Source organism: Populus alba, chromosome 11 (genome assembly GCF_005239225.2).
Source record: "Populus alba chromosome 11, ASM523922v2, whole genome shotgun sequence".
Lineage (NCBI taxonomy): Eukaryota > Viridiplantae > Streptophyta > Magnoliopsida > Malpighiales > Salicaceae > Populus > Populus alba.
In genome coordinates this window covers 15,100,601-15,123,683 of record NC_133294.1, presented here as the reverse complement: position 1 = coordinate 15,123,683, position 23,083 = coordinate 15,100,601, and the positions used below count along the sequence as shown (strand labels likewise).

At 32.9% G+C, this 23,083-nt stretch overlaps 3 protein-coding genes across 3 annotated transcripts; 2 read left to right on the top strand and 1 right to left on the bottom strand.

Annotated features, from left to right (window-relative positions):
- The first annotated feature begins 1,260 nt into the window (after positions 1–1,260).
- LOC118047564 (COP1-interacting protein 7) lies at positions 1,261–7,470 on the top strand. Its single transcript, XM_035056897.2, has 9 exons — positions 1,261–1,584; positions 1,723–1,899; positions 2,519–2,637; positions 2,863–2,903; positions 3,008–3,060; positions 3,168–3,320; positions 3,612–3,856; positions 4,198–5,909; positions 6,129–7,470. The coding sequence occupies exons 1-9, from the start codon at positions 1,526–1,528 to the stop codon at positions 7,086–7,088; spliced, it is 3,519 nt and encodes a 1,172-aa protein (XP_034912788.1). The 5' UTR covers positions 1,261–1,525; the 3' UTR covers positions 7,089–7,470.
- Positions 7,471–8,064: 594 nt separating this feature from the next.
- LOC118047495 (uncharacterized) lies at positions 8,065–9,847 on the bottom strand. Its single transcript, XM_073412270.1, has 5 exons — positions 9,840–9,847; positions 9,302–9,434; positions 9,075–9,178; positions 8,673–8,988; positions 8,065–8,463 (listed from the first exon to the last, which is right to left on the bottom strand). Exons 1-5 carry the CDS (start codon positions 9,845–9,847, stop codon positions 8,065–8,067), a joined length of 960 nt encoding a protein of 319 aa, XP_073268371.1.
- A 7,543-nt stretch (positions 9,848–17,390) lies between these two features.
- LOC118047565 (uncharacterized) lies at positions 17,391–19,568 on the top strand. Its single transcript, XM_035056898.2, has 3 exons — positions 17,391–17,618; positions 18,692–18,897; positions 19,080–19,568. The coding sequence occupies exons 1-3, from the start codon at positions 17,529–17,531 to the stop codon at positions 19,333–19,335; spliced, it is 552 nt and encodes a 183-aa protein (XP_034912789.1). The 5' UTR covers positions 17,391–17,528; the 3' UTR covers positions 19,336–19,568.
- The last annotated feature ends 3,515 nt before the right edge of the window (positions 19,569–23,083 follow it).

Sequence of the window (23,083 nt, the reverse complement as noted above, 5' to 3'; positions counted from 1 at the left end):
TTTCTACAATACTTTTGGAAACAATATCCAGGCGAAAACATCAGCACATCTAATCAAAGCATTAATGCTTCAAAGCCTGCACTTTTCTGTTCTATTCCAATACCTATTCTACTCCACTCGTGCATAATTATTCATCACCTCTAGTTTAATAATTAAGTGGGTCTCTTAGAGTGGAATTTATGTACAGCAACTAAATTTGAAAACTCAACATTCATTCATGAAAGTATTAGAAAATTCATAAGAAAAAATAATAATAATAATAATAAGTTAAGTTTTGTCGTGGAATTTAATAGTTTAAGCTATTAAATAAAATTTCAAGATATAATTTATGTTATTCTCTAATATACATCCAAAGCTCTTTGTAATTAAAATTTACACAGGATCACACTATCTCATGCTTGATTTTTATCAAATAAATGGAGATAGTAAAATTTAAACTCGTAATCACTTGGTTATCAAGACTATGTAACTCTATTATAGAACCATCTTAACTTAATGGTTTAAGTTATGTAAATTTTTAAGATATAATTTATATTATTCTCTAACAAGTATTTATAATCTGAGAATAAATAAATATTTGAGTACATATTAAACAAACTATTCTAAGTAATTTGTTCACTTAATTAAATAGCATTCCTTCTTCTTTGATAATAGAATTTTGTTAAATATGAGATTGAGTTTTTCTTAATCTCATCTATCTTTATTTTTTCCGGATGTAGTTCTCAATTTTTCATAATCATTTCTATTAAAAGATAATCCAACAAAAGTGGCCACTTCTTTTTTATTTCATTAAAAATAAATATAAAAATATTTTATACATATCAAGCAAAGTTACAAGTATTATACCAAGTCATCGTAAGCTTCTGTAGTTTCTTCCCTTCCCTTTTCTTTTCTAAGATTTGAGAGTTTCTTGAAATTTATTCCTTGGATGCTGCTATTGGAGGAACTTTTTTTTTTTTTCTTGGGTCCCTTTTGTCTTCAAATATAGAGGTAGAAATCTTATTTATATTCAGTTAAATGAAGTTTTTATTATTATAAAAAATAAGTTATAAATACATATTAACAAAATTATATGTAATAAATTATTTATACATGTAAATTTAGAGGACGATATGTATATATAAAAATTATTTATCCTGGAGGCTGGAACCAACCCTTAACCATCACTTCTTCTCTTTTTCTAACAAACATCAGCATCAACGCACCTTAGATCAGAATTCATTCTTTGCACAGTACGTAGAATGTCAGTTCATGTGGTCAGAGAAGAAAGTGGCTGTCGTAATTTCGCATGGAACCCACATCCTTCAAACAAAAATCATCATCACAACACGCCAATCCAGCATCCATCTCCCTCTGTGATTTTAGCTTCATCATCAGCTCTAAACTCTTGCTTCTAAGTATTATATGCAACTATCCAAACATGTAACAACAAATCAAACTGTAAAATCAGCCACCCCTTGCTTTAACCCTTTTTGACTCTCCTCTCTCTCTCTCTCTCTCTCTCTTTCTGGTATTCTTTCTAACAATGGATTCGAGAACTCTTCTTGATCATGCTCTCTTCCAACTCACACCCACTAGAACAAGGTACATTAAAGAATTCCACGCCTAAATGCATAAACACTACATCTAATGTTCTTGAAATGTTTTGCGTTGTGTGTTTGTTAATGGTTTTTTTTTTTTTTTTTTTGGTTGCTGGGGTGGATTGGTTCTTCTTGCATGAAGATGTGATCTGGTAATTTATGCTGGTGGTGTGAATGAAAAACTGGCATCTGGGCTTTTAGAACCTTTCCTTCAACACTTAAAAACTGCTAAAGATCAGATATCGAGAGGAGGCTACTCCATTTCTCTTCGTCCTTTGTCTCCTAATGCCTTCTGGTTCACTAAAGCCACTCTCCAAAGGTAACTACTTCCATATCAAAAAATTGTTTTTTCTTTTTTATGGTTACTGCTGCTCAATTTGATAATGTGACAGATCTTTTATTCACATTGAGGAACAGTCGTGGTAATTGGTATGGTGTTAGCTGTGGAAAAAATTAACTGGCAAAAAAAATATTATATCGCAGATCTCCTCTCCTGTAAATCTTGCTCAATTTGACCAGATTTGGCAGACAAGTTGTAGTAGAGTTTGTAAGGGATTCTCTCTTATCCAGGTCTTTCTGGTCATAGAAAAAGCTAGATCTTTAAGTTGGTCTGTCGCTAGTAGATTCAAGGTTTGAGATTGATAATTAACTAAAATATTGTGGATTATTTCATTATTAATCAAGATCATTGTTTGACATTTGGAGTGAATATGACGATTGGATAGGATTTGAGATTGATAAGCTAGTACGGACCAACGTTGACATAATCTTGAACTGGGTTTTGAAGGTTTACCTGATCAAATCAGACGTACTGTCCCCTGAGTTTGGAATCTGAATAATGACAAATTGGTTGCTTAAAAATTGTTCTCTCTTTACAATGACCTTATAGCTGGTTACTGTGTGTAGATTTGTCACTTCATGATTGTTTGTCATTGCAGATTTGTGTGGTTTGTTAGCTCACCAGAAGTTCTTGAGAGATTTGTGACAATAGAGACTGAACTAGAGCAGATTGAGAGTTCAGTTCAATCAAATGAACTATTCAATGCAGATGCAGAAGGTATGCTTGGAACTATGTTCTTTGTTCGTTGGAATGGTACATGGTTGAAGCTCAATCTTAATAATTTGGTTACATCTCATATAGCTGTTGATATGAGTTTTCTGTACATTGGTGGCTCAATTGGAAAGTAGGGCTACACTTAACTTGTAATTGTCATAACATTTCTCTGGTTATCTTAAGACATCTCGTTTACTGAACTAACCTGGATTTGAGAAAATCTTTCAGGTGCTGCTGGTAATTACCAAAAGTCATCTGCCTCATCTAAGGTATGTCACTTAGTTGAAACTCCCTGTGTAAGAGATCGTGGTGATTTTTTCCCAAATCCTCACATCATAAATCTAGACCTGTACTTTGATGCCTTGTTTTTTAGTCAAATGAAGATCACAGTGGAGGCAGTAATGGTGTCCAGGAAGAAAACTCCAAGTAAATATTTCAAACTTGCAAATCTTCAAGTCTGACGATATAATATACTGAATTGAAATGCCTTTAAGTTCTCAAGCCGTGACTGTTCAATCGATGGTCATGAACAGGGTTCGTCTTCAACGTGCTTTGGAATCTAGAAAGGCTGTTCTCCGCAAAGAGCAAGCAATGGCATATGCTCGTGCCTTGGTCACTGGATTTGAACCAGACTGTATAAATGATCTTATCTTCTTTGCCGATGCTTTTGGAGCTTCACGTCTAAGGTATCATAAGGAATCATCGTGTAGTGATAAACAGACTTGTATTGGATTTTGCACGTTAATATGACAAAATCAATGGTCATCCAGCATGGATGTTCTCACTGAGAGCTGTTTTCCCTTTTTAGTGTTGATTTTATGATTGCTTTGCATTTCTAGAATACAATCTAGTTTTAAGAATTCTCTTCTTGTCAAGATTCTGGATGTTAGATTCTTTTGGCCTGAAAATATTGCAGTTGAACCTTCCCTGCTCCAAATTTTAGTTAAGGTTAAAAACCTATATCTGAATCCACGTAGGGAAGCATGCATAAATTTCATGGAATTATGCAAGAAGAAGAATCAAGATCGGCTTTGGATGGATGAACTAGCAGCAATGCAGGCATCTCAGTTGGAATTGCCCTATCTTAAGACTTCGGGCATTGTTCTTGCTGGTGAGGAAAATTACCCTGGTCAAATTGGTGGTCTCTCTGGTGGGAAGCACAATGGTTCAATTGATGCATCTGACTCGGCTACAAGTCTTGGAAGTTTAGACCTAAACCAAGGTATTGTTTAAGATCCAAGTTCCTCTACCTCCTGTTGGCCATGCTTTGGAAGAAGCTATAGTGGTTAATATTAATCTCTATCTGCGATGAGCATTGAGGTGTAAGTGCCATCAAATATGCCATACCATTATTGTATTGCTGTAGCAATTGCATGCAATCTAGGAAGTAAATGCTGATTTCTGTTTTACTCTTGTATTGTAATGGCAATTTATTATTATTTCTGAATTATCTGTGCTCTCTTTTGTTTGCTATAGTTGATAAAAATCAGTAGAGAACTAGCAATAGTTTAAGGTTTAAACATTATACTATTGGCCAGTCTTTGATGTCGCGTATCTTTACAGATAGTGGTTTGCCAACATCAGCTCAGATGCAATCAACTGATGGGAAAGCTCATATGCCAATGCCATGGCCAAATCATCATCCCCAGTACAAGCACAACTTTCAAGGTCCTGTATTTCAACAAATGTCCCCATATCAAGGATACCTTTTTCCTGGCATGCAGGTTGGCTCTCCATATTTTCCAGGGAACATGCAATGGCCTCCAAATGTTGATGATTCTAGCTTTGGTCAAGACTGGGAACCTGACAACCGTGAAAAGCATAAATCATCCTCCAGGAAAAAGAAGTCTTCTCGTCAAAAAGAACTGCAAGCTTCTAATCAAGATGAATCCACCGAGCCTAGTGATTCCAGCTCAGAGACTGAATCGGATGAAAATCTGCAAAGTGACAAAAAGCAGGCATCGGTGGATAAGATGCACAGGAAAAGGCATGGGAAGAAGTCATCACGAAAGGTCGTCATTCGCAACATCAATTACATTACTTCAACAAAAGATGGAGAAAAAGGCAGCATGTCTGACAGCACATCTGATGAGGGTGGATTTATTGAGGGAGAAGCTCTCAAGCAGCAAGTACAGGAAGCTGTTGGTTCATTAGGGAGACGGCATAAATCAACCTCTCGACATATCAAGAAATCACAGCGCAGCACTGTAGATGGTTCAAATGGTGCTACCGATCAGGAAGGCAAGAACATAACTGAAAATAATCGTGAAGGAGAAAAAGTAGAGCACTGGGGTGCCTTTCAGAGCCTCCTCATGCAGGACAGATGTTTGGACTCTTTTGGAATTGAACCTCATCCTCCACAGGTTCACAGAGATGACTTTACAGCTAAGGGCTATGAGGAGGGAAGGTCATTGGAATTTAACCTCGAATCTGAGGGAATAAGAAAGCAACGAGCATTAGCAAATGATTCGTTCATCGCAGCAAAGAGGGGACCTGGTAACAAAGGTGAGTCTCGCGTTGAAAACTTTGAAGCCAGTGCAAATGGCCACCCAGTGATGAATAAGAGGGATAGCACATATGAGGAGTTGTTGTTTTCTCAAAGAGCTGGAGAATCAGGGAACTTACCCCGACCTACCGTTGCTGATTATTCCACTGAATCTCCATTAATCAAAAGTCAAAAGGAAGGGGATTGGTTTATTAGCAGCCAACTGGACAGGGATGATCACAGGGACCATAAACCATTTAGTGATGATTATGATTCATCATTAACTGGTGAGCATTTCCGGTCTGAGAAAAATAAGAAGGAAGTTCTAGCGGATGACTCGTTCATGATCCAAGCTCGACCGTTAGTAGATGATCAGTCTGATCCACTATTACGGACAGACATGAGCATTGCTCCAGATGTAATTGAAGCTACTCTATATGAGAATGGAATGAGAGAGATATCTCATGATAAATCTGAAGCATTTGATGTCTATGAACCAGATGACCTTTACATGGTGCTTGGGCGGGATTCAGCTGCTGAGCATGCTCTACCATCTTGGACTCCAGAGATGGATTATGAAACAAATACTGCTCAGGATAAGCTTCCATCTAACAGTATGGGAACCAATGGCAAAACAAATGTAAATTCTGGCGGAAAAGTTGATGGTAAAGAAGTCAGGTCAAAAGTTCCTAACGGATCTCTTGGTAGAAGCAAATCTGATATCATGTCAAGGACAAAGAAACCAACTTCTGCAAGCAGAACCACACTTCCGAAGAGCAAATCCGAGAAGGTATCATAGAAGAGCAATTTTAACAAGGATTTAAGCAAGTATTAAAGCATTTCTCCTCTTTTTGTTTCATTCCCTTCATGGAAATCATAGAAGAGCTTCATCGTATCTGAAATTGTTCAATTCTGCTCAGTTATTTAACGTCCTGACTTGATTGTTCGCTTAGCTATTACTTAACCTCCCTTTTTTGGTTGACGTTTAATTTTATCCACTTGAAAACAGGAAGAAGCAAACAGGAAGAGAATGGAGGAGTTATTGATTCAACGTCAGAAGAGAATAGCGGAAAGGAATGCTGCTGGCATTATTCCGGCGACATCTAGGAGAATCCCTGCAGGGAAAGTATCTACTTCAACTTCCATAAAGAATGAGAAGCCTAAAACCAAATCTCCAAGCCAAGAGACAAAGAAACCACTCTTTAGAAGTTCCACCATTGATCGCCTTGCTACTGCTCGGGCAACCACAAAGTCGCCATCAACTGAATTGAAAGCTGCCCAACCCAAAAAGGCAAACCTGAAGGCTAATGGTTTAGCTCAGAAGGCTGCTGGTGCTGATAATAAGAAACCTCCGAACACAGTCAAATCTGATGTCAACAGAAAGAAGGTTGGGACAGTAGCCAGAGCAGAGAAGCCTGCGGATTTATTACCGATGCAAGCAGCTCAGTCTGCAGATGAAATTGATGGTTTCAAAGATATAAAGGAGTTACAAAGTGTTGCTTCTACAGAGAATAATGCAGGAAATATGATTTCAGCTGGTAACTTGGATGACAAAGGCTGCAATGGTGATTCACTCCACATGGACTCATCTTCCCCACATAATCACTCTAGAGCAGGTGACGAGGGGTTCTCTAAAGTAGCTCCAGGTGTTTGTGAAGACATAGAAACTTCTGATAATCACGGTGAGTACATATCTGAAACAATAATACATCCTGTGCCAGAGTCACCAAACAGGGCTCTGAACCCATGCGCTGTGGATATCAGAGAAAATGGTGCTTTCAGTGAAATTTTGGAGTCACCCGAAAAATCTGAAATAGAAATATCGACCCCACCACCTGATGAAATAAACCCAGAACCAATCCACTCCAGGAAGAAATGGAACAGTGAAGATAACTCTCCTAAAGTAGCAAAAGGGTTTAGAAAGCTTCTTTTGTTTGGAAGGAAAGGTCGAGCCTCTGCTGCAAACTGATCCCACGGGACAGCTGGTGGAACTTGTGTATATGCTGCATATCTGTTCAGGAAACAAGTTCCTTAGCCCTTCCCAACCTACGATTATCCCCCCACAAATAAAAACAACCCAAAAGAAAAGGGAAAAAAAGAAGCTTGAGATCAGGAGACAGCTCTCATACGTAATAAGGCCTTCGGTGTTGCTGCCATATGAGTATATTTTGTAATTTATCAGGTTTGAGATTTGCTAGGTTGAGGGTGTAAAGAGTTAATTCTTTTATTTGGTGTGTATTTTGGTTCTGTATATCATACACGGAATACTTTTTGAATCACCTGTAATATTCCTTCAAATTTCTGTCTGTTTATATACCCAGAACTCCCTGGTGCTTTATTGTTTGGTGCAATGCTTTCATTTATTCTCAACGACTAGTTACATTCCATGATGAGGCATTGTTCCTTGACTTGGTAGTTATTTATCTTGAACAACAAGTCTTTGGAGATTTGTAGGCACTGTTGAGCTTACAATTTATTCTATTACATTCGTACTTAGAACTTGGGATTTGTAATATCTGATAATGAAGACAGCAGCATGAATCCACATAACCATCAACAATTGCTGTACAACTTCAATCGTTAAAATAACAGGAATTCACCGAAAGTAGTCAAGGGTACTGTTGATTAGATAGTGTGAAGGATTTGCATTTTTATTCGTTAAACCCTACCACAGTACACAAGACATTAGATTAGACAGCTGATAAATGTGATAGCAAGAAGTCTAGCCAATACATCCTCTTTAATTTTTCAATAATAAAAGCTTTTGCGGTGCCTATATTCTGCCTTGATATCTGTAAATTTAGCTACTACATCTTCATAGTATGGGAGCTTTGGGTGAGCTTCCACTTTGCGCTTTCCAATCATCGATTGAACTATCTAAAGAACTTCGACCTTTGACTGAAATTCGGTAATGATCATTGCTCCAGGGAGGAGGTACAGGTTTCTTACCCCAACCTTGGCTTGGCTGGCCTTTTTGTCACACTACTAGGGCTTGTACTGCTATTCCAGGAGTCTACCACACTTCTAGGAGCTTTCTTACTGCTGCTGTGACCTTGACTCAAAGACTTCACTTCCATATCATCAAGATAGATAAAAGATGTCTGATGAATCGGGAGGGTACCATAAGATGAGGTGCTAGTTGCTGATGCTTCAAGATTTCTGAATAAAACTTCATTTTTCTTAGTCTTGATATGAATTCTACCCAGACTATCAGTACTGCTTCTGTCCATATCATTATAAAGTGACTTTGTTGTTGTTGGTGTCCTGGGTTTTGAAGCAAGTATGGAACTCTCATCGCTGTCACTGCAAATATCTTGGATGTCCAAATCCAAAACTTCAGCTTTCTGCACAGATTTTCTTTGTCATTTGAAAGACTGCAAATTCAGACTAGGAAACAGAACTAATAAAACAGTTGCTGGAGTTGAGTTTATTCTAGAAAAGGAGGCTAAAACTGTATAGAAAGTTTATACCAACTTATGCAACTCATAACTTTTGTTCATATGCTTGAATACTTCTTACAGGGAAAGTTCCAACATATCAATTATAAACCCACCTCCTGCCATTGTGGTCTGAAACTATGCCCACAGTCCTGAAATCCGAGATGAATATTGTACTCATAAGAGATTCCGTTTATTAGCCATAGCTTTACGTCCTCTGGCACTGAATTCACAGATAAGTTCTCTTTCATCTTAGAATCCACAAGATTTCCAGGCAATAATTCAACATTGGTATTCTCAAATTTGCTTCCATAACGAATCTTAAACAGGCTTCGCAGCACGTGTAGCTCTGGCAGGTCACCACATCTTGAGGAAGCAAATATTAAGTTTGATATTGCCTGGCTGACATCAATAGGCAAGCATTGCCAGGCTCTGCCAAAAAATATAGAGTGATGAATACCATGTTTAGCCACAGAGCCATGAAGTAGTAGGGTATAAAGAGAGTTATGTGTGTGTACTGTTGTTGGCTAATGTGGGGCATACTGTTGATGATACATTCACATAATTGGTTGATCTGATCATATGCAGCCAATAGGCATTGGTCCTTGTAGAGTTGCTGGACCTACACCTCATTTTAAGAGAACTTTTGGTTAGCTGTAAGCTTATAGATACATATGGTGTATTATGGAAAGGATACATATATTGTATAATGGAAAGGATCAAGATGGGAAAAATCAAAGGGTACCCTCGTTAAGGCTTGCTGAAGCTGGTCATTCTGAAGGAGTTGAGCGATGTCGCCACGCGATTGTCGTATGATTGACTCTCTCCTGTGTTTTTGTGCAGCTAGATGAAGCTGAAGTTGCTCTATCAGCCGCTTGCTGCAACACAAACAGTATAAATTAGTAAGGGTGTTCAAAAAAACCAATCAACCGAGAAAACCAAAAAAAATCAAACCGAGATGAAAAACCAATTAAATCGATTTTTAAAATCATAAATTCTAACAGATTTGATTTAGTTTTGATTTTAAAACTGAAACCGACAAACCAAACTGGACCAACCAAAAAATCTAAAAGCTATACAAATTAAGAGGGGTATAAATAGTTAAATACTAAAGCTAACATAATCCTAACATATCCTCCTCCTTGTCCTTGCAAAAAGCCACCGCCCTAACCCTTAAGAATATTTATGTCAATCTTCCTTTTCCTTTTAAGTTTCAATTGTTATCGGTTTGTCTCCATCCAAAAGTCTCATATTATCTAGATTTTACCCAAATACAAACTTACCTCTCCATCTTCCTGACTTCTTTTCTCTTTTTACTTCTGAGCAAGCTATCAGAATCCTTCTCTATTCTTGCATTCTTGCAAGTTGTAAAAAAAAAAGATAGCTCCTTCATTCAAGATAAATTTTGACTCAATACTTGGTGTTTGACCGGAGATCCAGGGTATATCAACAGGAAACAATAATTAATGATCGAAGATAAATTTATAGCTTTTGTTGTTTATTATAATAAAGATGGATCTATTACAAAATCTTCTAAATGGTTAGTTAAACTACGTTGTTACTCACTTATCAGCTCAAGTTTATAATAGCAGGAAATATAAAATTCCAATCAAGAAAAAATTAGTATTTGATCTTTGATGGGATTAAGTTTCCTAGTTTTAGAACAAAAAAACTGAATTTAACCGAACTAAACTAATTTTGTTTAATCAGATTTCAATCCGGTCCGGTTAATATTTTACAAAACTAATATAACTTAGTTCGGTTAGTTTTTTAAGTATAAATCAAATCAAACCGAATCATGAACACCCGTACAAATAAGTGAAAGAACAAATTATTTGGAAATTGTGAGGAATGATTCAAATTCCTTAATGAGTTGTTAATTGAAATGTATCTAGCCTCTAGGAATACGTGAGCAATTTAGCCAGGGTGCCTAGCCTTACACCAATGAGCTAGTACTCTCACAAAGCAAGAAGAATTAGGACTCGCTCAAAAGATGGGAGGGGGTTCAACGGCCATTCAAGTCTAGTTTTTCTAGCTTGGTATGTTGAGATAGATCATGTGAAAGAATTCAAGACATAAGAGAACCATTACAGTAGATGTAAATGCCACTGGATCAATTCCATGAAAGAGCCTAGCAAGCACAAAAGGGTTCGCAGCGTGACCTAATTATAAACCAATAACGACAATGCTCACTCCACAAAGGAGGCCACTGGGAAAGACATTAAAAAGTACAAGCTTCACAGATTAACAGTTTAACAAATGAGGAAAGAAATTAAAAAGAAAAGAAAGAAAGAAAGAAAGAAGAAGATGGTATATATATGCTTACCACCTAGAGGCTCTTCTCCATCGTGAAGATTTTGTCCATGCAAGCACAATGTTGAGTACACTAGACCACATATTTTCTTGCATGCTTCATATGCAATCAAAGAAGAAGAAGAAGAAGAAGAAAACGCAAGAACAGAGATGAAATGAGATTTGGTTTTGGGATGGTTTCTTATAGGGAAGAGATAATCTTGAATGTTTTTGATTTATATATAGTTTCCTAATTTAAGAGAAATGCAGTGTAACAATCTTCAACACTACACTCCAACTCGTTTCCCTTTTGGAGTTATTTCCTTCCATTTTCAAAGATTTCATCAAAGCAGGAAAAGAGTAAGTGAATATTTGGTGGAAGAATCACGAACTGACCTTTTGACTATGGAGGGTTCTAAATTTCATATATAGAAAATAAATTTATAAATGAATAATGCATTTAACTCCGAATATATATCCATTCCAAGAAAGTTTCTAATAATATAAACTCTTTTATGATCGATGTTTCTTTTTATATATGTATTAAGGAGTATTTTTAGATTAATTTATCGAATTCCATTCCCGACAATAATTTAATTTAAAAACACACTTTTATATATTTAGAAAAGTGATTACGATTATTTTTCAAAATATTTTTCACTCAGAAATAAATTAGAATAATATTTTTTATTTTAAAAAAATTATTTTTGATATCAGCACATTAAAATGATCTAAAAATACTCCAAAAATATTAATTTAAAGTAAAGAAAAAAAAAAAAAAAATTATTTTTAAAAAAAAAACGTTTTTGAAACACAAAAACAAACAAAGTTTTAGAATAAATTTCTCTAGGTAGTAGCTTAATGAATTTTCTTTAAAGAGAGAGACAAACATAAATATAAATAGAAAAACTAAAAGTGATAATAATAACTCTTTCTAAACTCAAAAATGATTTTGAATTCTCTTTCATTTTTTCTCTCATTTTTTTTATCTATTTTTATATGAAACCAAAAAAAATCTCAGATTTATTTATCTTAGTTCTTAAGTAATTTATAATTTTTTTGAAGTTTATTCAATCATCAATATGGATAAATATACGAGGAAAATGATTTGCAATCCAATAAATAATTTTTTTTCTTTTCTTCTCTTTACCCTTACCCTTTATATGGTTTTTTTTATCGATGTATACCAAAATGTTAGAGATCATCTTATGAAACGGTTTTTTTTTTAGCAATTTATCGAAAACTTATCAAGAACATGGGCATAAAAGGGTAATTCTTGACTTTTTGAGAACTTTATATTAACTATTTATCAAGAACATCACATATTTGATTTTTTTTTTTTCCTAAATAAAGAAAATAATGGTTTAAAAGCATAGTGACATCAAACAAGCATTGACTCTGTAAAGCTTTTTAAGTACCCTTGAGTTTAGGCGACATGGGATTGCGAATTATCAAATTCAATCCCGTCGTTAATTTTTCTTTTAAATGAAAGAAAAGATTTAAAAAAAAAAGAAAAAAAAAAAAAAAAAAGAAAGCAAGGGAGATACGTATTCCATTGCCATAAGAGGATTAGCTCAAAATTTATAATTTCAAGGCCCAAAGAATGATCAAATGCAAAGGCGATAAAAGAGATAGTCAAAGGGCCTAGAGCCCATATATTAGAGGCAAACATAGAGCCTAGTCCGAAGTTCAAAGGCAGCCCAATAAAAATTCGGAGAGCACTATGCATCTCCCTCTCTTAAGCATTTAACACATCAACAAACCGTTTAAAATATTATAATTGAATTTAATTATAATATTTAATTTAGATTTAATTAATAAAAAAATTTAAAAAATATATTGAATTCATTTCATTTTTTTATATTACTCTCATCACTTCCATCTTATTCCTTTAAAAATCTCAAAAAAGGGTAAATGTGTAATTTGAAAAAATATAATTTTAATATTAATTTCTCTTCTTTAATGTATTACATTGCTTTTAATTTATTTTTGTACCGTTTTTAGATATTAAATTTTATTTAAAATCCAATTCTTTACACTCTTAAACATTAAATTTCATTAAAAAAACATATAGGGTTCAAACATGTTAATCTTCTTGGTAATTTAAGAAAGGTTTTTTTTTCTCGTCAAAGGTGATTCCAATTCTCAAAATCTCCACTCTATTTTTTTTTTAAATATGAAATTAATATTTATCCTTTGGGTTTATTTGATTTAATGAAATGTTACTTTCCTCGTAATCACAATTTCATCTAAAGTGATTCTTGCTTAAAAAAAAGCTTTATTTTTCTCTATTTCTTGGAATCCCTCCATTATTTGTATTAAATCACTAAAATCCCCCTTTTTGTTTAGCTCCAAACAAATTGTATTTGATAAGCCAATTATTATTATGATAATTAATAAAACAAACTTATTTTTACTTAACAGATTAATTAATCATTTTACATGATCGGGATTTTTTTATTAATAATTTTTTTATATAAATATGGGTATTTGAGTTGGTTTGTGCACACCTCGTCTAATTTCACGGGCCTTGAAGTTAATAACTATGTAAGCTTTCAGTGGCTCTGAAGTTTATGGAACTCGAACTAGTAATCTCTGAAAAATAAATCAAGATCCTGACCAGTTGAACTACACCCTTCAGAATTGAATTTTTGTATTAATAATTGCACGACAAAGAAATGTATGCCAAAAAAAAATGAAATTCTCCTTGTTCATCACATATTTCCCCACACAAACAAAAGAAGGAATAAAAACAAGGCATGTATGCAATAATAACAAAGAAAAATGCTGGTAAATGCATCATGAAATATAAGAACACGAGTGGTTATTAAAGCTATGATTTACATCCATGCTTGTTTTCTTGCTGAAAAATTAAATTTTGTGCTTCATATTTGTGAATGACAAGATTTGTTACTGTAGAGAATAATGCATCAACGTGGATGGTGGCCCACGTGGCATCCAATTAGATGCTCGGATATTAACTGCACAACATGTAAGATAGTGAAATGACAACCAGCACTGAACGCAAAGGTTCCTTTCTTCCCTTTTCGGCTTTTTTACGCCTACCCAAGCTTCCTTAATAATCTTCGAAGCATCGCACGTATTTAAAAAAAATAATAATAATAATTTTTAAAATTAATTATTTTAGATTTTTTTTATGTGTTAATGATAAAAATAAATTTAAAAAAATAAAAAATATTTATATATATTTTCATAAAAAAACTTTAAAAAATAATTATTATTACAATATCAAACATTATCTCATTTTTATTTCTTGAATAACTTTTTATAGTTTTTAGATGCTATTTTTGCAACAAGATTGATCTACTTGTAATAATGTTACACCATCCAATATTATGTTATTTTGATTCAATTACTCAAACTCTAAGTTTAATTATTATTTTATGGATCAAAATAAAATAAATTAAAAAAAAAACTTAGATAAATCTCAAAAATCTTTCAAGATAGATGCAAAAAACACCATTTAGGCTGGAGCTACCAAGCCCGAGCCCAATATACAACTGGGGCCAAGAAAAATGGGCTCAAAGTGGGGCATGCACCTCAACACCCTCATTGGATCTATTATCTAAAATATTATTGTGTTTTATCTTTTTACAAAGTTGTTGACTTTACAATCAAAAAGTCTCCACACCCATCAAATAAGATTTTTTGCAATCAACAATTATCGATCACCTAATTTACCAAACATTATCTATTACTATAACAGTTACCGGTCATTTGACTTACCTAGCACCGCCCGCTACTATCATAGTTATCAGTCACCTTGAATTATCAGGCACCACCTGAAACTACAACAATAACCGGTCACTTGACTTACTAGATATCTCCTAGTACTAGTTACCAACCTTCTAGACTTTTCATAACAATCTACTAGATGCCTTGATTATAAAAAATGAAATAAATTATTTAAACAAAGAGATAAGTCAATTATACAACATATCAATCTAATTTCTCTGTATTTTAGATTTTAAGACTCGTTAAAGAGTACTGAAAAAAGAATGGAACAATGGTTAGACTCGTGACAACTTATAAAATTAATATAAAGTTTTATTCGAAGGCAAAAAATTGACAGATCTCATGGGATGTTTTGTAGTTTATCCTCAAAAAAATTGTGCTATTACTTTTGTAATTCTTACATTTTTCATTCTTGAATTCAATCTCGTGTCACAAGTATCAAAATTATTATTATTTCCTCATTCCATGAATTCTTATAATATATAAACCCTTTTTTTTATTGAATAAAGCAACATTTTTAGATGTTCTTTTATATATATATAATCTTGAAGCTACGATCATATGAAAAGTATTTAGAAGATGGGTGGATATTCACCGACAATCAAAGTATTCAATGCATGGATGTCGATTAAAGTATTTAAAGCATAGATGTCCGAGGTGTTTGTAAGAATGATAACTATTATTTTTTAATATGGTTTTTTATTTTGAAATTTATTAAAATATTTTTATTTTTAAAATTTATTTATAACATTAACACATTTAAATAATTTAAAAATATAATAAAATTAATTTTAAATAATAAAAAATTATATCGAGCATCCTGTTAATCCACAAGGGACCGGTAATGATTTGGCTACTGAGACATTGTGAAAATTTGTAGAGAATTTGAGAGCAAAACCACCCTATGTCGCCACCTATTTTAATATGCTATTTAAAATTATAATTGTGATTATTTGTTAAAGTGTTTTTTATATAAAAATATATAAAAGTAATAATTATTTTATTTAAAAAAAATTATTTTTGATATCAACAAATTAAAATTAATTATAAATATTAAAAAAATATATATTAATTTTAAAGAAAAAAATTAAATTTATTTAAAAATATTTTTAAAATACAAAAATAAATACAATATTAATAAAAATAAAAATAAAATTTATTTTTTATTTTGAGTAGCCTTTACGATATGGAAGCGTCAGATTTAGATCTGGAGTTCCAGATCTTCACTTCCTCATTGCTTCACCGACAATCAGTCACATCGAACCTTGCTTTTTGGCTTTTTGCATTTATTTTCTTAGGGTAGTGGTTTTTATTTTAAAAAAAATTTAACCTTTTCAAATATACCAAATAAATTATTTTCTGGGGCAAGAGATATTGTTTTCAACCGTGTTTTTAAAAGATTTTAAATTTAATTTTTAGTTTAAAATTATTTTTATATATTTTTAAAAATAAAATAAAAAATATTACTTTAATATATATTTTTAAAATATATATATTTAAATCGGCTGGTGTTTACGTGCCCACACCCCATCCCCTCTGTAGAATGAAATGATTGACCGTGAAACCCGGCACTGAACCAAGGGTTGGAGCTCAAGGTCGTCCCCTATCACAGATGAAGACTTCTAGCCAGGTTTGCTCACATTCCCGACAACTTTTATCCCAATCTCAAGTACTGTTTGAAAGCGCGTTTCAAACACTAATTCATAAAAATTTAAATTAAAAAAAATAATTATTATTTTATATTTTTAAATTGTTTTAATACGTGGATATTAAAAATATATTTTTATATAATTTTAATATAATTAAAAAAAAACTATACTCCTTGAATGATTTTTTTTTTTAAATTAATATGGGTGTTCAGATCAGTTTGCGTGTATCGATTAATTCTACAGACCCTGAAATTAACAATTATATAAGTTTTTAGTGTATATCAATATTAACAACTATAAAACTTAAACTTGAAATAAAAAAAAATAATTTTTTTAATTTTAAATTTTTATCACAAATCAGTTACTAGATAATTTTTTAAATGATATTTTTACTTAAGCCGGTTGGAATTTGGATACACATCATGAGGAGAGGAAACATAACAGCACATGTTCACGTAATTTTAACACGCTCTTCGAAACCATAGAATTTATGTCATAGGATTTAAGAAAGTTTTATTTATTAAAATGAAACACTCTATCTTGGGATGTGTTAATTTATTTTATTTTTTAACTTTAACAAAAAAAAGTTATAAATATATTTGATTAAAAATAAATTTAATTTAAAAAATCTATAACTTGTTACAAAATTGAGTAAATATATTGCTTTAATAAAAAAAATAAAAACTTTTAACTAAGAAAAAGTTTTGAAATCTATGAATTCTAGTTTATCATGCTTTTTTTCGAAGCAAAATTTTTTGAGATAGTTATATCGAACATATAAAATTATTTAATTTATTTTTATTTTAAGTTATTTAACAAAAAATATTTTTAAATTATTAATTAAAATTAAAAAAATATTTTTTTTTTCTTGGTAAGCAACTCTTAATCATCACACTAACCGAACATAATTCTTCCATCCAACTTCTTTATTACAATCTACCAAAAAAAACATATTTATTACAATACGTTTCCCAAAACACCCTTGCAAGTAACTCACCTACTCAAGTAAATATTTGCAGGTGACATCCCATTTTCAATGAACTGAAATGGGTATACTGTCTTTTTCTTTATAGGTAAAACGATACTTTCATCTCTCTTTTTTTTATATAATTATCATTAGTTTATTTTATATACCACAAGTACTAGTTTCTCTACTGCTTGTATGCTCGCACGCTTCGGTCTTTTTCATATTTAGAGAAGAGGGAGGCAGAGAAGAAGTGAGCGAGAGAGAGAGAACAGCAAGATCTGTGAGGAGGGTTGTAGAGTTGCATTGCAATGGCTTCAAAACTGTTGTTGATTATAGTCTCTATCTTTGATATCATAGCATTTGGTTTGGCTGTTGCGGCTGAGCAGAGAAGAAGCACTGTAAGTAAATATATATTTATAGTCCCTTCTTCAGTTTTCTTGGTTAATCTATTATTGGTTATGTGTACCAAATCAAGGCAATTCTTCTGTTGTTTTTGTGGTTCCTGGTTTTCTTGATGGTACAAATGTGAGGTTTTTGGGTTTTGCTAAAGGGGTTTGTTTGGTTTTCAAGAAAAATGAAGGAAAGAGAAAAGTACTAAATCTTGGATATGGGGAATACATGTTTAATTGTATAGTTTCTGGGTTTGTGAGATTTGTGTGATCCTGCTAATCTGTTTTGTTTGGTAGCTGAGAAATTGTCAAGAAAATGAAGAAAAAAGTCTTGATTGAGATTATGGACTAATGAAATGAATTTTCAGTTTTTTATCTGAAAATGTAACATTTGATAGAGGGATAACAACAAAGATTGAGCCTGGATGCAATAATATTTTGACTTGATGAAGCAAAAATCTTCAACGTTGAATTGGTACCAAAAGTATGTTAGCAATAAAATTACCAGATCTGTTGATACAAATAGCATTTTAGAATTTTAGTGATGTAATACGCAGATTACTCCCTTTCTAATGACTCTTCCAGAAATGAACCGAAGCATGAGATGGCAAGTAGAAAGAAAACTTTCCTGGCGGATTTTGTTTTCAAGATTTATTTGTAACCTGAAACATATTACAACTTTTTCTCAAAGCGGCTGTGAGTTTTTTTTTTTTTAAGTATTCCCCCCCTGTTATTGATTGATCCTTAGCAGCTACCAATTTCACAAGGAGAGAGAAGGATCTAGATTGATCTTTGCATTTCACCCAGTCCACAAAACTTACCTGGCAATCACATAGTTTAGTTGCTGATAGCTGTACTTTTCCATGTTGAAGAGAGGTGGGTTATCCTTTTCTGGGGCCCTCAATAATGACGGTACTGTTTGATACTGTGATTTAAAATTGTTTTTGAAAAAAAATGAATAGACCTCTTATTTGTTTTTTTGGACTAAACTTAGAATATTAAAAAAATATTATATCTTGAAGTCAACGTGTGGCGTTTTAATTGATATGAGAACGACACATAAACAATATCTTGCTTTGCAGGCCACTGTCCAACCAGATGCTGAAAAAAATTACAGTTACTGCATCTATGATTCAGACATTGCAACTGGCTTTGGTGTTGGCGCTTTTTTGTTCCTCATGGCTAGCCAAGTCCTTATTATGTTTGCCAGTAAATGCTTCTGCTGTGGCAAGCCTTTGAGTCCTGGCGGTTCTAGGGCTTGGGCAGTTATCCTTTTTATAACCTGCTGGTAGGTGATGCCAATCCAAAGCTGAACTATAAACCTATCCATCATTGAATATAGATGCTGCTAACCTTTATCCATTACCATGTTATATTCGAGCAAGCTAAAGTTAGCAGGTCTCTTTCTTGCAATGTATCTTATGGAACCTATGTTATCTTTTTCTGAACATCTTAAACTGTCCGTACCAGGGTGTTTTTCTTCATTGCTGAGATATGCCTTCTTGCGGGTTCAGTGAGGAATGCCTACCACACCAGGTACCGGAATATTTTCGATGAAACCCTGGATTGCCCGTCATTGAGGAAGGGAGTTTTTGGGGCAGGAGCTGCTTTTACTTTGTTCACAGCCATAGTGTCCGATTTCTACTATGTTTGCTATTCCAAGGCCAGGGACAGCTTCCAGCCATACGGCGGTGATGCTGGTGTGGGTATGGGGACCTACAAGTGAGCTTGCTTTAATGTGTTGTGACCATCCTATATATGTGAATGCCTAGATCTCTACATCGATTTGCCTCCTCCATTGTCTGTGTTTTTGGGTTGCGCTTCATGTATTAAATGTTCAGTTTAGTTGATGATAGTTTGTATCTTAGATCATATTCAAGATTTTTTTTTTCTTCTTCTTTCGTCATGATGTGAATTTTTTGTTTTTCCCATCAATAATAGAAGACTGCTGTTCGTGTATCTTCAGGGTGTGTGAAAAACTGATAATGTCACCTTCATTGGTGTTGCTAAGCATCCACCGGAATATTATCCTTCTCTGTCTTTTTAATTTCTTTTAATCTCTGCATGGCATTAAAACTGAGGATACCCCTAGCAGGAAAACTAACTGTTTTGAGAATATAGGAGGAAAAAAAAGATTAAAAAAGAAGTTTGAGATCTAAGCAAAATAGAATGAATCCCTCGTTCTTCCCTGTAAGTGTCATTGAAAACTTTAATCAGCATACAAGTAAAAGACAACTAAACTTATTGTTAGCCTCAAAAGCAAGGGTTTCTTGAAATGCTAAAGATACAGTGCAAATTGGCTGGTGCGCCTGGGGCCTGTATTTATAAATTCTTCTACTGGCCAGTGGGCACTTCTCTGCTAGCTTGTGTTGACAAATCAACTTAGTCGTCTTCTAGTTTATAAGAAGTTTCGAATGAGTTGGAACTACTCGTTTATTTTATTGCAAGACATTGTCAATCAATTTTGTTTTACTGACTAAACTATTTAAAGAACTACTGTAGACTTTTTCCTCATCACATCCTTTTTAACAGAGAGAGAGAGAGAGTTGCTATGGCATCAACACTGCTATTCATGGCGGTCTTTGCCATTAACTTCATTGCATTTGCTCTAGCCCTTGCAGCTGAACAGGAGAGAAGTACTAAAAGTATTGCTTCTCACCTCTTATTATTTAGCCCGAATTCATATTTAAAAAAACTAAAATCAGGATAATAATTCAATTATAAAAGGGTAAGGTTTATATCCATAGTCAACTCTTTAGACTCGGTAGTATATGAGATACATATGAGATTAATTTGGCTTACTTCTAGGTCCAACATCTTTAGATTGAGCTTTACGCTAAGTCCAAATAAACATAAATCTAACGAGTTGCATAATATTATTGGATTAAGTTGTCACGCCTCTATCGTTACTAAAAATATTGTAGGCAGCATGATATAAATCAGGATTACATTCTTCATTGATGAGGCATGTTTTTGAGGCAGGAGCAGCTTCCATATTGCTCACCAGCATAGTTTCCAAGATGAACTTTGCCTGCTGTTCCAAGCCGGAGGGAGGATATGAGACAGACAGTGGCGGCAGCAGTGAGATGGGAACCTACACTTCACTCAACTAAGGTGATCAACATAATTGAAAGCCCGTTTTCTTTAATCTTTCTTTCTATGTGCTTTTTGTATGAATAATTGTCTATTACTCTGTGCTCTCTAACAAAGGACAGAGGACATGTGCTCTAACAAGAACAGCAATTCATTTCTAAGACTTGTTTCTCCTTTTTCATTTCCTTAGAAAAAAAAAACTGAATATTTATTTTCTAAGGGGAAAATTGTGAATTAAATATCAATAAATGGCTTGTTTATCAAAGGGATGTCTCCACTTGACTGCTTGGGTTTTCCATTAAGGGTGGCCCATTTGGATGGTCAATGGTGCAATCACTAGAACCCTAGCCATGGGCTTATAGTTATTGGACCAATGTTCAATGAACAACTTGAGGGTGCCTTCATTTTCTGGTTCAAACAGCCACCTTAATCTTGGACCTTTCAAATCCACCCAATGCACTACAGCAGGATTATCATCCGACTATCAAAAGGTGATCACTACTAGAAGTTTTCTGTCAATTGTTTTTTTTTTTTTTTAATTTTAGGATAACTTGTTTTATGTATAGTTTATACTAGAACATTTCTCATTCTATGTTCCGGGTAGATCAATTTTTTTTTTTTGACATAAAAACAATGTTTATAATGTGTTTTTTAATAGAATTTTTTTTTTTTTAACTATATGGGATTACTCTTGTTTGACCTGATCATTTTGGAAGGTCTAAAAATAATTTGATAACTAGAAAAAATATAGTTTGATTTAAAAAAAAATCAAGATGATATTTTTTAAAAATATTGAAACGACAGCATATAAGGTCAATTCAAATTAATTCAGGTTAACATGCCAAATTTGTTATCCATGTCATAAGATCTTAATAATCCTTATAAAAAACAAATAAAAAAATATTAAACATAGTTATCAATTAACTCAATATTAAGGATGAAATTGAAACAAAATTCAATTGAAAAATGAGTTGAGTTAGCCTAAATTAACATCTCAAACCTGAATTATGAGACTAAGATAACCTAAAAAAAAAAATTATGAAACTCAATTATCAATAAACTCATTGTTTGGATGAAATTAAAAAAAAAAAAACAACACACAAAAAACTACTCGAGTCAACTTAAGTTAGCTGGCTAAAAACATAATCTAGATTATGAGGTCATGATAACTTCATAAAATGCAAATCAAACTAAATTAAAAATTTAATTTTCAATTAAAATAATATTAAAAAATAAATTTTTTTAAAAAAAAATCATGTGCTATGCGGTCAAACCCGTTTGAATATTTGCTTATAATATTTTAGCTTATAATTGAGTCACATGAATTACTTTAGGTAGTCTTCTTTTTTTTCATGGAGTTTTTTGTATTTGATTGCGTGGTTATAATATCCATTGTGCTGATTATCAACTTTTTTTTTTTTTAAAAAAAAAAAAAAAAAAGGGTTCCGTTTTCAACTTTTGAGAGCAATTCACAGGAGAGAATAGCTCAATTTATAGTTATATTTGAACCATTCTTTCCATTTTATCCTTACAAGTTTGATTACTCTTGTTATGTTTGAGATTATTCTTCAATTTATCCTTTAGTGGATATTCTTATCTAAACTTTTAAAAAAAATTACATGAGAAATTTATTATTAATTTTATCAGGAAACAAATTATCCCTTTGATCATCACGCCAACAGGTTATCGATATTACTTATTTTTTTTTTTTATAAAGTGATATTATAATAATTTAATATTAGATTAATTAAAATTTTGATCTAGCAAAATTAGATTCCTTACCTTTTAATCTTTTGATATTTGACATTTGAATTACAAGTCAAAATACTATTTAACGGGGTATGATGGACGGGTAGTCTAAAGAATTTTAATGGAGGCGGTGCATTGCTTTAATCTGATAATTTAAGAATTAAAACCATAAAATTAAAAGATTAGGGACTTATTTGGATTTTACCAAAACTTCAGACTCCAACAATTACCCTTAATTAATATTATTCTGCGGTAAACCATGGGCCAACAATACCCAACCCGAGCAAGTGGCCCCCACAATTTTATTTTTATTTTTTTGAAAATATTGCTCTTTTTTAAGTAATATTTAATGGACGTGCAACGTCGTCGTCGTCCATATTGACTCTAATTAAAATATAAATACCCTAAGTGGACAATAAAGCAAAAGAGGAAAGATAAGACAGCTTCAACATGGATACGATCCCACGTCCAAACGCACAAGTTTTTTTTTTTTACGAAATTACCATTTTGAGCACGGTAGCTTGAAATTAAGCTATTTTAAAAGCACACGGATTTGTTTTTTTTCTTTTTTTTTGCCATGCCCAAAAGGCATCAATCCTAGCTCAATATATAAGGAATTATGCAAAGTGTAC